Consider the following 16,810-nt stretch of genomic DNA (forward strand, 5'->3'; position numbering starts at 1 on the left):
TGGTAACATTTGTGAGATTATAATTAAACATGATTCATTCCGGAATGTTTCTGGTGACACCAACTTACATAAATAATCTACTGGTAAGTTTGTTCGGATAGCACAATCAAGAGAGTCAGTTTTTCACACATACAATACAATTTAAAACTACAACCTCTGGGGCGCCTGGGTGGCTCAGTGGGTTAAGCCTCTGCCTTCGGCTCGGGTCATGGTCTCAGGGTCCTGGGATGGAGCCCCGCATCGGTCTCTCTGCTCAGCAGGGAGCCTGCTTCCCCCTCTCTCTCTGCTTGCCTCTCTATCTACTTGTGATCTCTCTATATATATCAAATAAATAAAATCTTAAAAAAAAAAACAAACTACAGCCTCAATCTATGCAGACTGTTTAACTACAATCAAATCAGTGGTGGTAATGTTTAATTTGTGGATCTTGGGGGATGTTACTAAACACACACCATAAAATCTATGCCAAAACGAGTCCTAAAAGAGGTATTTTTTCCACTTTCCTTTGCAAACTTTGTACTTGGCTTTGGTCAAGGCTGACATAAATAGCTACAGAAATTAGCAATATAGTCTCAGAAAAAAAGGTCATGGAAACCAAAAGAACACAGCCTGTGTAGACACATTAGCAGTAATGGTCTGCTCCAAAGGGCCCCCGAGGCTTCAGCATTCTTAGTCCCAGCACCTGCTCCTCAAGCTCAGCAGAACCTTCCAGGTAACACCACAGCATGGAAATGACTTATCCTTTGCAAACATGCCGATCTTGGCTCTTCTTGCACTGAATTCTGAGATTTCAAATGAAGAACAGGGTAACAGAAAAAAATCCTCCAGAAACTTCGCTGTGATCAACTGCTTCAGCTCTGGTCTACTTACTATGCACCCGTTCAGGGGAGGTGATAATCCCAGCAGAAATTTCCCACTTTTCCTTCCTGTCCCTCCTCCAACTGAGCACTGTAATCAAGGGGCTGGGGAAGGGAGAGGGGACCGGGACTAGTGAATACCTAACTAGTATCAAGACTTGCAAACGTGATAATTTCTCTCCTTTAAGGTTGCAATAATCTTGCATTTATGTACTGCTCATTTTCTGAACAAAAATGAAATCAAACTATCAAATTACCTAAAAACTTTAAAAATCCGGTTACTAATTAGTGTAAGCCTATCCTTATGTTTTTTTGTTTGTTTGTTTGTTTGTTTTGTTATGTTTTGTTTTCTTTTAGAAGGGGGAATCTTTGGGCCCTTTTACCTTTGTATCTTTCATAAATACAAAGGCCACATCAAAAAATTACCTTTGTTCGTGGGGATCCACTATACTATTCACTCTGCTTTTGCACAGCTTTGAAATTTTCTGTAGTAAAATAATCAAGGAAAAAAGTTATCTCAAACATAAAGCCAACCAAAAAAGTAGCTCTCTTACCTAAGGTTAATTCCCAGTAGAGTTCAAATAAATCCAAATTTTCTAACTCACACAAATCTTAATATTTCTCAATACTTAAAACCAGAATGAAAAAGTCAGACAAACCAAGTCGATGATGAAACAGACAAACCAAAAGCAAAACATTTCACTTCCCCTCTCACATACATTCGCTTTCTCTCTCTCTCTCTCTCTCTCTCTCGTGGGCGCACACACAAAGCACAACGGAGGGTTCTAGTTCTGCCTTCCAGGCAGAGAAACTGATGGGTTGGCCTAGCACTGATCAGCTCAAGCTTTTATTGAAAATATCATCTTGGTGACAGAGGCAAGGTCATTTCCATCTTCCATCCAGTAGCATGAAGCACAAGAGACTACTTATGAATAAGTCTTACTTTCCAAGCCATCCACATGGACTTCCAATTTCAGAAAGTGTATCTTCATCTCTCCATGGATGAAGTAAAATATAAAACAATTTCTCATGTCCTAGGCAAAAACTACCTCTCAAAGACTGGCAAGCATATTCACAACATAAGCTATAATTTTTATAAATTTGAAAATACCAAAGCCATTAACCTAAATATCTTTCTCATTAAAAATTAGAAACAATGTCCCCAGCAATATAAGAGAATTACTTTAGCTGCCCCATCTTAAATTTGGACTGATTGTTTTCCTATGTTTATCCTTTCTTCCATTTAAATGTCAAGTTTAGGTCAAAGATAAACCATTAATAAATTTATCTGTGGCTTCCAATTGCAAAGTATTATCATACACACAGTATGTAGGACACAAAGCACTTGGAAGGGTTCAAATCCTTGCTGAATACAAAACTGGCAAAACGTGAAACTTCTACTTGTCATCTGCCCACAAACCAGGCCTCCACATCACCAAACATCGAACTGCACTGGGGCATAAAGAATCTAAAAGTATGCTATGAATCTCATTTTCAATTATAATGGACATATCTACAAATCACTGTGTTTTTATTTGATCCTTTTAGTTCCTCACCCTGAAATCTCAGCGGTTAGCACAACCCTGGTTAACATACCCAAACAATCAGAGAACTGGCTAACTGTACTTTTCAGCACCTCAGATCTGTCCACCTCTACTTCACTTCCCTGACTTAACAAACACCTGTGTGCCAGAACAGTGTTCTAGACAGGAATACAACAGTGTTCTAGACAGGAATACAACAATGATCGAGAAAGGTAAGTCCCGCTCATTGAACACTGATTTAGAGGTCTGAGGACGGGCAGTACAGGAGTTGGCCACTGAAAAGATAAAGGAAAGAGCTACCTCATCCGTGCTGGAGGTGTAGGAGAGGAGTGGTGTAAATGAAGCTGGAAGAGAAGCTGAAGCTAGATCATGAAAGGCCTTGTAAGTTACAACAGGGAGTCTGAACTCTACCCCAAGAGTAATGAAAGTTGCTGAAGGGTAGGAGACAAATTCATGATGTCTGACAAATCCCTCCTGAGCACCTACTCAGTGCCAGACTTGTATTCTAAAACTGACACGCTTCAAGGTAGAAGGGAAGAGGCCTTGGCATGTAAATTCATGCGTCCTCCACTGGTCCAGAGCGCACTGGTGTTATAAAGAAACTTCAGGTCACTGCTTGTCATCATCACCATGATGTCACTCAGGAGATAAACAGCAGACACATTCCTTGTAAATACGACCACCAAAAACTGGCACAATCAACAAGCCAATGGGGTAGGAAATGAAATGTGTTTTCAAGAATTTCTTAAAAGCGGGGTGCCTGGGTGGCTCAGTGGGTTAAAGCCTCTGCCTTCGGCTCAGGTCATGATCCCAGGGTCCTGGGATCGAGCCCTGCACCGGGCTCTCTGCTCAGTGGGGAGCCTGCTTCCCCTGCTCTCTCTGCCTGCCTCTCCGCCTACTTGTGAACTGTCAAATAAATAAAATCTTTAAAAAAAAAGAAAAAAAAAAGAATTTCTTAAAAGCTTTTTTGCTGTCTTAAATACCTATAGTTAAATCATACTGACTAGTATGTCTAGCAATCAAAGAATGTTAACACCAACTGAACAGTAACTGAACTGGACTGAACTGACCTTCAATTAAACACACCCATCTAGGAGCATAAAACCACTCAAAACGGAGTATTTCTTACTATGAAGAAGCTGTACTCCCTAGCTGAATACTTAAAATGTAACACAGCTATGGTGTCTGCTTCATTCCTCACTGAACCCCCAGCCCCAGCACACTGTAGCGATGTAGTACATCATAAAGATTAAACTAATGAAGTTAGCTCTAATAGCCAAATCAGGCAAATGAAAAGCCAAGTTTATATATTTTTTCTTTCATTACAGGCCTCACAACATAAACCTTTCTGAGTACCCACCTGTCTTTAATCACTACCATTATCATTCACATTTAGGTAAATGCACTTGCAATTCAACTGGTACCCAGGACAAAAAAATAAAACTGCTGTTATTTTACCTTGAGTTACAGGAGTTCAGCAGGTTTTACAAATTAGATTCTTCCATAGTCCTCATTCTTTAGCGCTCTGTTCATTTTCTGATAATGCTGTTTATGAAGGAAACGGGGTCGTGGGGGGAGGATCCTGCGGTTTGCATCACACACCTCCCAGTCATGCAGGTTCTGTCCTGGCAGCCTATTCCTCACCTCCACCTGCCACCCTGTGCCTGTGCTGATGACTGGGAGGCATGGGGAAACAGAATGCCCATCCTTATTCTGGTGAATAAGGAATTACCGATTTTCACCGAATCAGAAGACAGAAAACAAACAAACAAAAACCCCATGCTTGATACCAAACAGAAAGTCATACCTCCATGTCATCATTCCTAAATAACGAAATACAAAGGTGCTGGTTAATGGAGATTTGGGTTTTAAAAAAAGTCAAGAAAAACTTACTCTTCCCTATCTTAAAAGTCAGCAGCCCCTTTCATTTCTGTATGGAAAATAATGAGCCCAGTGTTTCACTAACTATGTTCACCAATCTATAATATTTTCCAAATTTTTCTTCTACTATGTTTATTTTTTTTATTTTTATTTATTTATTTATTTATTTTAGATTTTATTTATTTATTTGACAGGCAGAGATCACAAGTAGGCAGAGAGGCAGGCAGAGAGAGGAGGAAGAAGGCTCCCTGCTCAGCAGAGAGCCTGATGCGGGGCTCGATCCCAGGACCCTGGGATCATGACCTGAGCTGAAGGCAGAGGCTTTAACTCACTGAATCACCCAGGCGCCCCTCTACAGAGTATGTTTAATCAGTAAACTGCATCGTTCCCAACACCAAAAATCTGGTGTCTCAACATCTGGCCTTGCCTTACATGGGCTTTCAGAGAACTGCAACAAGAAGCAGAAATGTGTATTTCAGTCCTATTAAACAAAATAATTAACAAAAAACATCAAATAAGATATGGACAGCCCCCCTTCTATCAGAAAAAGTCCTAGGACCCTTCTAAGACTTGAAATAGTTAACACAATCCACAGAGCATGTCAAGTGTGACAAAGAGTAAGCATTTTCAAGATTTTATTTATTTTTGAGAGACCGACCAAGCAGGGGGCGGAGCAGAGGGTGACTATCTCAGGCAGACTCCATGCAGAGCCCAACTCAAGGCTCGATTTCACAGCCCTGAGATCATGAGCGGAGCTGAAACCCAACTTAACTGACTGAGCCACCCCAGCCGCCCTGAAGAATGACCCTTTTAAAGACAAAGAGAAATCAAGCAACCAGCATCAAACTTAAAGAGGTTAAGAGCAAGATAAACCCAAAACCCTTGACTCCTGCTTCCTCAATAATCAGATCAGTAGTAGCTTGTGCAGGAAATGCCTTTTGGTAACTTAAAGCATTTAGAAGTGCCTAGAAGACCTTCACAGGCAGAAGTAGTAATAGGCAAGCTGTAGGGAGCAAAAGTTAAGTGATTCTTAGAGACTAGTACATTTTTACAAGTACAAACAAAAGAAAAAGAGAGATAAATTGAACCTCATCAAAATTAAAAATTTCTGCACGTCAAAGGACACTGTCAAGAGACTGAAAAGACAACCCACAGAATGGGAGGAGATATCTGCAAACCATACATGTGCTAGTGGTTTAATATTCAGAAAATACAGAGAGCTTCTCACAATTCAACAACAGACAATCCAATTTAAAAAATGGGCAAAGGACCAGAACAGACATTTCTCCAAATAAGATACACAAATGGCCAATAAACACGTGAAAAGATGCTGATCATTCTGTCATTAAGAAAATGCAAAGCAAAACCACAATGAGCTATCACTTCACACCTACTAAGATGCCTATGCTTTAAAAACAAAAACAAAACGAAGACTCAAAACAAAACAAAACAAAAGGAAAATAACAAGTGTGCCCAGGATGTGGGAAACTGGAACGCTCATCCTCTGCTGGTGGGAATCTAAAATGGTGCACATTCCCTGTAGAAAAGTCTGGCAGTTCCTCAAAAAATTAACTACAATTACGTTACCTAGCAATTGCAATCCTAAATATATACCCCAAAGAATTAAAAACAGAGACTCAAATAGACGTTTGAACACCAAAGTTCAGAGCAGAACTTACTCACACACCCAAAAGGTGGAAACCATTCACGTGATCAACACATAATAAACAAAGTGTGGTGGCAGACACATACAAGGGAGTACTACACAGCCATAAAAAGAACGAAGTTCTGATACCTGCTTTCACATGGATGAGACTTGAAAACATGATGCAAAGTGAAATAAGCTAGATACATAAGGACTGTATGATGATTCCACTTTTTTGTGAAGCACCGAGAAAAGGCAAATTCATATTGACAGAAACTAGATCAGATGGTAACAGGGGCTGAGGAAAGGGGAATGAGGAATTATCGCTTAGTGGGAACAAAGTTTCTGCTTGGGGTGATGAAATTTTGGGGAACGTCAGTGATGTTTGCATAACACTGTGAATATAATTAAAGCCACATAATTACACATTTAAATTACCAAAATACATAACAAACATCATATTATATGTATTCACCCCAAAGACAAAGCAAGGAAAACAAGTCCAAAGTAGCATGGGGTAAAATGAATTCAAAGTCACTTCAAAATCAGGATTAACAGAAGCAATAATCCTTCCCCTAGAGTAAATATAATCCCAACAATGAAGAGGCTGGCTGACCCAGACAACAGTTATCCTCATTCATTTCATTAAATATTTTAAGTGCCTACAATGTGCTGGGCACTATCCTGGCACAAAAAATCACAATCAAAATCACAACCCAGGGGCGCCTGGGTGGCTCAGTGGGTTAAGCCGCTGCCTTCAGCTCAGGTCATGATCCTGGGGTCCTGGGATCGAGTCCCACATCGGGCTCTCTGCTCAGCGGGGAGCCTGCTTAACTCTCTCTCTCTCTCTGCCTGCCTCTCTGTCTACTTGTGATCTCTCTGTCAAATAAATAAAATCTTTAAAAAAAAAAATCACAACCCAGAAAACTTTCCTATCACTACTCTCTCTATAGGTTATGAGGATACAGATAAAGTGAGTTTTTCTTAAGTTAAAAGATTAAATGCTTTTATCTGAAGTACACAGTTTCATAACAAGTACATGAAAAATTCTAAAGCCAGTCTACTACCATCTTTGGTTCACATGGTTTAACTTACTTAAGTTGCCAATTTGTCATTTTCTAAACTGGAATAAAGGATTTTTTTTTTTTTTAATACACAAACGTGACCACATCACAGCAATTAGGAAAATACTATTTTCTGGCTTCAGAGGACAATGGTCTACCAATCAGAAAACACAGTGGTGCCTGGGTGGCTCAGCTGGTTGGGCATCCGACTTTTGGTTTAGGCTCAGGTCATGATCTCGGGGTCGTGGGATCGAGCCCCTGCATAAGGCTTGATGCTCTGCGGGGACTCAGCTTCGGAGTCTCTCTCTCCCTCCCCTTCTGCCCTTCCCCCAGTGCATGCTCTCACTCCCAGATAAATAAATACATAAAATATTAAAAAGAGAGAAAAGAAAATATAAACATCACAAGCCTGAGTACAATTTAGACACGGTGCCTGGAAGGAGAACTCCTCAAAATGGGATAATGAGCAGGTTTACGAGGGGAAACAAAAAATTCCTATTTTCCCATCTTTCCGAGCGCACGGTTGTTCAACAATGAGAACTGAGCTAAAGGTTTTTAAATGTCTATTAATCATACTTTTAGGACCATCTGGAGGGTGAAGAAAACAGTTCCCTCTTTATATCTATGTGTTTTACAGCTCTTTTATAAAAATAATAAACAGTCGTGCCCACTAGCACAGCCTAGATTAATTTAAGTTTTAAAACACAACACTGAGCTTCCCTACAATCCACGCCCGCCTGTACCTGACACCCCACAGGATTTTCATCAGCATAATTGGGCCAGGAATCGCCTCCGAGAACTGTTCATAATTGATGACAGTAACTAAGGCAACTCAAAAACAATGACCAGCTTCCCTTCTAGTCGCTGCAGAGTAGCTGGTTATCTGTAACCTGGGAAGGAGGAGGAACAACACCTGAGTCTAATAACTGCTTACTCAAACTAACGAAAGGAGGGGGGGACAGGACTCTAAATGATTCCATGGGACTCCTGTGCCTGGGAAAACACTGCATTCAGGGGATCAGCAGGAGGCATGAGTCTTCTTTGGATGAAGCCACAATATAAAAAAGAATTTACTGGGTCAAAATGTAATATTCATTTTCACTTAACATCAATTACCTAGGAGAGGGAGGATGGGCCAGGAGCTAATGAGTCCAGGGCTCTCTCTCATGCTTTTAAAAGCAAAAGTGTGAAACTAGGGAAAGGACGGATTTAACAGATTAAAACTTAAAAGGATTTCCCCAAGGACCAAAAAAAAAAAAAAAAAAAAAAAGAAAGAAAGAAAGGAAAGAAAAGAAAAGAAAAAAAGGGGGGGAAATGGTCTTAATCTCCTGAAGATATTGCCATTAAACTCTTTTTAGTTTTTCCCTTGACCAAGACAACACAAATTTTTGTCATAGTGATTATTTCAAACATACAGACTTCAGGGCAAAAATTCTTTTTAGGACAAGTGTCCGAAAACAAGAGACCGCAGGGTGTAAACTCTTCCGTCCCCCCAAAGGGTGAAGCCGGGCCGTGTGCAGACTCCCACACACACCTCATCGTCCAGCAGTACCACAGAAGCCACGGCTCAGCACTCCAGCAAAGACGGGAAACCAAGTGAGGGGGAACCTGCATTTTGAAAAACGGGGTGCTCTAACCTGACCTAAGTTGTCACACCTTCTTCTACTTCAAGGTTCAACCCACACTTGCCTAGACTCCTGTGACCTCCGATCTGAAAGGGACCCTAGAATCTGTACCGTCACCCGTGTCCTCTGTTTACAGAGAAAAAACTGAGGTAACACTTCCCATCTAGTTACCGGTAAAGCCGGACTGGAGCCTGGGTCCTCCCAGCTCTGTGTCGCACTAGCATGAGGCCAGAGAGGACTTCTCCCATTTACAAGTAATCACCGGAACGTGGGGCTTCAAGCTCTGCGTAAACCCCTTTACATGTATACTCTACTCAATTCTCCCAACAGCCCCTGTGGAAGATAGTATCTTCTACCCTGCAGGTAAGAAAACTGAAAATAATTTGCCTGAGGGACCTGGCGGTAGGCAGTAGGGCAGGTAAGTCTTAATCTCAGCGTGGTGGGTTCTAGCCCCACTCTGGGTGTAGAGCCTATTTAAAAATAAGTAAAATATTTTTTTAAAAATCTGCCCATTCAGTGGGTTGATTTAAACCTAGGTGTGGCTGACTTCAAAGCTAATGTGCACCCCTCTGCTACAAGTCCTTCCCATGGCTCCAGGGTCCTACATGACCTGAGCTGAAAAAATCCCGCCAACCTTCACTCAAACTCATCCTTGCCTCTGGTCTTTTACATGTACTGGGTACCCACCATCCCTACCTTGCCCACCACCCCAAGACGTGTTAGCAACAGTCAAGACAGGTATCAGCTCTTCAAAAGGCTTTCCCTAAGCACTCAATCTAAAACACACTCGGTCACTCCTACCACTACCCGAAACTGTACTCTGCACTGGCTGTGCCTCCCATTAGAATAAAAGCCACTATAAGGGCAAAACCCTCTCGCTGATGTAAAAGCCACCATGACTGCAGAAACATTCTGCTTTATTCATTTCTAGACTGCTCCACACTCAAAAGAGTATCAGACGAGAGGAGACACTCAAAAGAACTATGGGTTGAATAAAGGAATGAATGCCTGCCTGAACTCCCACCTCATTAAGAACGAGTGTCCTATGATTTAGCAACTAACTACAAACTATCTCCTGTTTTCCCCTAGCTGTTTCTTGTGATTAATCTTGTCTTTTCAACCATATTTTTTTGTATGCCTCAGGGATATCTTATCATTTCAACTCTGGGTGAGTTAATGACTCCATGTGGGCTTATGTGATCATCTATACAACGGAAGAAGCAGTCAGAAGTCTAGAATTCATGCATTTCCCTCCCGTGGCTGGTAACATAATAGGCAGACATTCGAATACTAATTATTGACCCATAGATCTCAAATTCATTTTCTCACAACTTTCTACCAAAATGCACCTATTGTGCAAAGGCAGGCACACACTTCCTTAGCTAGTGTTATTAGAAACCTAAAGAATAAGGGCCTTATGCTAGTTGTATGCTGGCCTGCCTCTCCTCTCGAAACCTCTCCATTAACCTCTTCCAAGCCACACCCAATCTGTTTGCTTCTGATTATCCTTTATCTTGGCCAGTGTTAACCCCCAGTCTTCTCCATTTCTTTGACAGGTCTCAGCAGCATCACATTCCTTATTTCTTGCTTCTGCAAGCTCTGTTTGCTTTACATGGTTAGATGTGTCCGACAGATCTTCCACGATCAAAAAAGCTGCAAAACTGGGTAAGTCAAGAGCATTTTGGCTTCTACAGCTTTGGAGTTTCTACTCTCCTGAGGAGTTCTAAAGAGTCATAGCAACACAGAGACCCTTCTTCCTGGTAATTTAAGATATGCTGCTCCCACTGGCCTGTCAAGCTGTTGGGGGCGGGGAGAAATGTCAGAATTAGAGCAGAATCATCTACTGGCTACACCACTGACCGGCTGGGACTGTAACTGATACCGCTTCTAAAGATTGTCCAAGATTAGCATACTTTCACTGGTAAAGACATTTCGACTCCAATGTTTCCAATGTAGCAAAATTCTGCAAGGAAGCTGTAAAACATCACCAAAGTCCTGGTCAAAAGTGTGCTATTGGGGGGGCGCCTAGGTGGCTCAGTGGATTAAGCCGCTGCCTTCGGCTCAGGTCGTGATCCCAGGGTCCTGGGGTTGAGCCCCGGGTCCTGGGGTTGAGCCCCGCATCCGGCTCTCTGCTCTGCAGGGACCCTGCTTCCTCCTCTCTCTCTCTGCCTGCCTCTCTGCCTACTTGTGATCTCTCTGTGTCAAATGAATAAATAAAATCTTTAAAAAAAAAAAAAAGTGTGCTATTGGGTTTTAAAACTTCAACCTGTTCCCTAAATATGGTTTCCTTCTAGAATGACACAACTCAGAAAATATTTGAGTGAGTGAGTGCTCATGGGCATGTGGGAGGTGGGGTTCTTTAACAGGACAAGGTTTTTCACTTTTTTACAACAAAATAACACCCATTCCACCACATGTATATCCTTCCACAAAAGCTCAAGAACTATGTGCACTAGCATTTAGAGGGCATTTTCATGTGAGAAGGAAAAAAAAAAAAAAGGACGTTCTCATACTAAACTGTGGAGAATCTGAAATTTTCCTGTGGTTATTAGAGAAAGTTGCATTCGAGGGCACCTAGGTAGCTCAGCTGGTTCCTTCAGCCAGGGTCATGGTCCCCGGGGTCATGGTCCCCGGGTTCTAGGATTGAGCTTTGCATGGGGCTCCCTACTCAGTGGGGAGCCTGCTTCTTCTCCTCCCTGCTTTCTAGCAGTCTCTGTCTTTCTCAAGTAAATAAATAAAATCTTAAAAAAAAAAAAAAGATTTTATTTATTTGACTGAGAGAGAGATCACAAGTAGGCAGAGAGGCAGGCAGAGAGAGAGGGGGAAGCAGGCTCTCTGATGAGCAGAGAGCCCGATGAGGGGCTCGATCCCAGAACCCTGAGATCAAGACTTAAGCCCAAGGCAGTGGCTTAAAGCACTGAGTCACCGAGGTGCCGCATAAAACGTGTACCTTATCTAAAATCTTAGGTCTAATATTTATACAGAATGTGAATGAATTATCAACTTTCTGTATATAAAAACATCTCATTAAAAGTCTGGTTAAGGGGCGCCTAGGTGGCTCAGTCAGTTAAGCATCTGCTCTGGGACTGAGCCCCATGTCAGGCTCCCTGCTCAGCAGAGTGCTGGCTTCTCCCTCTCCCTCTTCCCCCTTCCCCCCACCTTGTGGCTCACATGCTATCTCCCTCCGTCTCCCGCCATCTCAAATAAGTCTTTAAAAAAAAAGTTTGGTTAAGACGCACTTCTAGTTTTTCAAACAGCTTTGGGCTTTTCCCAAGTATAGATCAGAGAATCAAATGACCTGCTCAAGGTCATTTGGCCAAATCAGGTAGAATTAGAATTACTGGTTCCTGCCCTACAGAAACCAGCCACCAATCAAACTTTTCTGGGAACTAAGCAGACCAAAAGGGAAAAATCATTCCCTATTTCCTTTCCTCAATAATCAAAGGGCAAAGGAAAATCAGTTTAAGTAGCAGAACTTCAATTAATGAAATTTCATCAATAGACTAGTACCTCTAACCAGGGACAGGCACCTCTCCCAAAACTGGTTAACTATTTCACCAACTCGCGAAGGTCAATAACCTCTCTACAGTCTTCCCATCTGAGGGCACCATAAACTTATTAAGATGTTTTCCAATCAGCACTTCATATGTATATCTATAAAGAGCTCACTTATCTTCTAAAAAGACCTGGTCAGATGGGAATATGGATATACTCTGAGCTGTTAGGTCTCTCTCTCTCTCTTTTTTTTTAAAGTTAAAGCATCATGTAAGTAAGTTCAAAGTTTTCTTCAGAACTCTGAAATGCATAGGGATATTTCACTAGGACAGGTGAAACAGTGACTCAGTAAATGAGAATCAGGCTGTGGCTGGGAGAGAACGAGAGGAGGTGTGAACGCATCATCATCACCACCTCGGCTTCCTCTTCCATTTCAAATCCACCATCTCCATCTCTCTTTCTTTCCTTTTCTTTTTCTTCTTTAAAGTGGGCATGGAGCCCAATCCGGGGCTTGCACTCACCACCCTGAGATCAAGCCCTGAACTGAAATCGAGAGTCAGATGCTTAACTGATGGAGCCACCCAAGCATCCCCACACCACATTTCTGTCCCATCCTTTTCATTCCTACTTTCAAACTACTGATGTAAGACACTACTTCTGAATTCATAACAAAAATGTAATGTCCAGTGAAGCCGTACTTTGAAATCCCTAACTGGATTTGGATAAGGATATTAAAGTTAATTATTGAGAGCACTCTGTTTGTTACAAACACACTACAGCCGTATTTGGTTAACACTCCTCACATCCAATTTCGTAAGTCAAATGGGACCATCAGCCCCATTTCAGACGATCCTCAAATCCAGGAAAATTTCCCTTTGCTCTCAGACTATAGGTCACCAATATTAAAAGCTGGCATTAGATCCGAAAAATACTAAGTTAATGGGTAGGCTGACATTGGGGCTGGATTGAATCATATATGAATAACTTCAAAACATTTACAACTGACATGATTTTTCTCTTATCTCAAATTCAATTCAAGTCTACCTATTTCTGAATACAACTGCAGCACACTCTTTGGACGATTTCTCTTTAGACCCTTGAGCAAAAAACACGGTCAAAAGGTATACAAAGTAAATCAGAAGCAGGACTGGAAAAAATTAAACCCAGAAGGAAATGTAAGCCTAACACTTCCCATTATGCCAGAAGTCAGAATTGTCATTCTCTGGAAATGAATTAGGTTGAACTGCTATCACACTGCCAGTATACAAACCATTTTTGACCTGCAAAATCAGAAATTTCATATGGTTTAACCTAATACTATTTTCTAAGCTTATTTTAATAATTATCTCAAATTTAGGTCTTCACAACCCAAGGCACATAAAACCTTGTATTTCTCTAGATTGCCTTAACCTTTGGAAAGAATTGCCACCCCACTGTCCAAAGCTGGTCATTTGAAAACTTAAGTCTATTAGCAAGAAAGCCAAGATTTATTTAAAAAAACAAACAAACAAACAAAAAAAAAAAACCAAAACCACCAAACCACTGAATGTAACTGTGCTTGCAGGAACCCTAAAGCCATTCCACATCTTTTTTATGGCTCGCCTTTCCCACTAACAAAATTTAAATCTTAAGTAGACCTGCCCTTTGGAAGACTTCCATTTAAGTAGAAACTAGTGAAAATTTAAGTACTTTGCAACTTTTTCACTTATCAGTGATACAAGAATCTAAGCACAGTAGGTGCCCATCACTTTACACTGGGGTTCCACTGACCTAAAAATCTATCCTTGAGGAATTTTAAGTAAGTTGGTAAATTCCGTTTCTGCTGGAGAATCTGGCTTCTAACCTCTCTAATCTAAACGGTGACCACCATCCCAGTGGGATTATTCTGCATGTAGACATGGCTGATTAACGTACAAACAACAGAAATAACCCCCATCACTGGAAGTGGTTATGGCTCCAAGACTGACTGCATCGAGGTCCAAATCTATCATTTTATCATTTCACACCCATTGTTATTGAGTCTGAGATCCAATATGTTAATGACCTCTTTTCTCAATTAGTTCCACTAATTATGCACCTGTTCTTGTTCTGCCAAAATTCCTATCTCCTCATCTGATCCGTCAGACCACACACTGTACTCTCCCAGAGGGATGCTTTTTCCTTAGATACTTCATGAACTGTTAGGGCAATCTGATGTTGCCTTTTCTACCTTCCCAGATCTAGTTTACAGTACAGATCATCAATATTCACCATTACATGGAATATGCTCTAAAAAAAAAAAAAAAATCAGGAGAGAATCTCCTGCTCTATCTGGAAATTTCCCTATTCAGCTAGTTCAGTGTTGACAGGTCAACAGAGAATGGCACTAGGCATTACTACAATCCTAAAGGGCATTCCCCTATAGTTAAACCATCAACCCTTTCCTAACATCCAAAGGACCCAGACCTTTCAGAGCAGAATTCACTCTCTTTGCCCCAGCTCCAATAGCATCTTCTGGTCATTCCTCACCCTGAACTGAAGTTTTCTCTAGACCCCATAGTGACGCCATGTCAATATACCTTCTTTACACCTTCCATCTATTCCTGTCTTTCTGAAAAGTTTCATGTAACTGCTTTAAAACACACACACACAAACAGTCCCTATGCACTGTAAGTGCTTTAAAAGGGAATTTATTTACTTCCTTAAAACCCCATGAGGGTAAGATTAATACTCCCATTTTACAGAGGAGAAAAGCTGAGGCCTGTTAACTTGCCCAAGGTCATAAAGGACACGGATTTGAATCCACGTCTGACCTCAGTGTCCTCTGACCTTAACCCGCAGCAGTATTTCCTTCCAATCTCTTTCTTCATGTCCTAAATGTCCGCTCGGTGGTCTTACAAAATCTGTGGGCAGTGTTCAGTTTCCCCAGAGACTGCCTTGCCTTTAAAGGACATGCCTTTGAGAAAAATGAGTTCCCATTCCATTTTTTCTCCACGCTCCTCCCTCCCACCTGGCACCATTTCCCCAAGGCTCTTATCACAAATTCTCCTCTAGGGCCAATTTACATGTCCTCTCGGTCCCTGAGCAGGAGCCTAGGATACTAAAGGGCCACCTTCTACCTTGAGACTAGGGGAGGGCAGCAGCGAAATCGTGGAAACGTCCAGACAAACCTTTCCCCAAGTCTTCGTTCAAGGAGGAAACTGTGGCCGAGGACCCGAGCGGGGGGGGGGGGGGGGGGGGGGGGGCGGGGGCGCAGAGAATTTGGGGAAGGAGAAGAGGTACAGGGGCGGAGGTAACAACAAGGGTGTGCCCTTGGGGTAGGGAGGAGAAGACAGAGCTGGGGAGAGGGCGTGGGTCGCTCAAGGGTTAGATTGAATGGGGGTGGACCTCCATAAGGGGGGGGGGGTGTCACCCGGTGAGGAAAGCTGCCGCCAAGAAGAGGGGAATGTGTATGCTGGGGAGGAGGACCTGGAGGTGGATGTAACAGGAAAGTGGAGGGAAGAAAGGATTGGGAGGGGGAGCAGGAAACGGTGAACTCAACCGGGAGGAGAGAAGGGAAGGATGGATGGAAACCGGGGAGGTGGGGCGCCTCGAGACCCGAGCCCCTTGGCTCGGCGAGGATTAGCAGGCGGGCCGAGGGGGTTCAGGGGTCCGCGGAATGCCGGGAACCGGGGCGGCGGAAGACCCCGGGGGAGGAGGAACCGGAGTTCTCGAGCCTAGCAGCGGGAAGGGGGGCTCGAGCAAGACAAGGGCGGGAAAGGGGGCGTCCCGGCCCGGGGGGCGGGGGAGGAGGTACCGTCGGGTTCGCCAGGGGATGGGGTTAGGAGGACCGGGGGGTGCGTGGGAGGCTGGCGGGGGTGGGGGGTGTGGGTTCCCGGGCCGGTCGAGGTGCAGAGAGCGGGAATATCCTGGCGTCCCCCAAGGGTCGGGCGTGGGGTCTCCCGAGGGTCGGGCCGGGGTCCCCGCAGTATTCTGAGGGCCAGGCTCGGGCCGGGTTGCTCTGAGGGCCGGAGTTCCGTCAGGGTGGGGCGGGGGGGTTCCCGGGATCCCCCGCCAAGGCCGGAGTGGCACCCCCCGCCCAGGACTCCAGGCCCCCTTCCTACCTATGCCGGGCGCCACATAGACGAAGTAGAGCAGCGAGGACGAGAGCGAAAAGAAGAAGAGCGCGGCGAGCAGCGAGCGGCGCGGCAGCCGCAGCAGCCCCCGGCGGACGCGCATGCTGCAGCCGGGCGGCCGCTGGCGAGCCGGGCCGGGCCTGCTCCCGCCGCTCCCCGTCCGCCGCCTCCTGGGCCGACGCCGCTGCCTGGGCCTCGGCCACCACCTCCCGGGCCTCTCCGGCCGCCGCTCCCTGCCGCCGCCTCACCGCTCCCTGCCTCCGGCCGCCGCGGGCCGGGCCACATGAAGCGGGCGGGGGGCCTGAGCGGCCCGGAGCGAGCGCAGCGGCAGAGACGGGGCGGGGCGGACGGCGCGGGAGGCGGGGCGAGGGCGGGACCAGCGCCTCCGGGCACCGTCGCAAAAGACCGGCGCGCGCGCGCTGCCGGCCCGACCCCCCCGGTCCGGCTCCCGCGGCGGAGCGGCGGCCCTCAGGGAACGTCGCTAAATGGCGACAGCCCCTCTTCTGGCGCAGCCACCGCCCAGGCTTTCGGGGAGCGTCGCTCAAGTGCGGGCCGGCTCCGCTCGTGGGCGCCCCCAGCCCCAGAGCCAAGGGGCCGTCTGCAAT

The 16,810-nt window shown here is 44.4% G+C and overlaps 1 protein-coding gene across 1 annotated transcript in view; it reads right to left on the reverse strand.

The window, feature by feature from the left end:
• Window positions 1-16,529, reverse strand: part of B4GALT5 (beta-1,4-galactosyltransferase 5) — a 74,726-nt gene extending 58,197 nt beyond the window's left edge. Inside the window, exon 1 of the mRNA XM_045980695.1 lies at window positions 16,194-16,529. Within this exon, the coding sequence (XP_045836651.1) occupies window positions 16,194-16,308 (115 nt within the window). The 5' untranslated portion in view covers window positions 16,309-16,529. The remainder of the gene's footprint in view (window positions 1-16,193) is intronic.
• Window positions 16,530-16,810: the final 281 nt, after the last annotated feature.

The sequence above is a fragment of the Meles meles genome, chromosome 16 (genome assembly GCF_922984935.1).
Source record: "Meles meles chromosome 16, mMelMel3.1 paternal haplotype, whole genome shotgun sequence".
Classification (NCBI taxonomy): Eukaryota; Metazoa; Chordata; class Mammalia; order Carnivora; family Mustelidae; genus Meles; species Meles meles.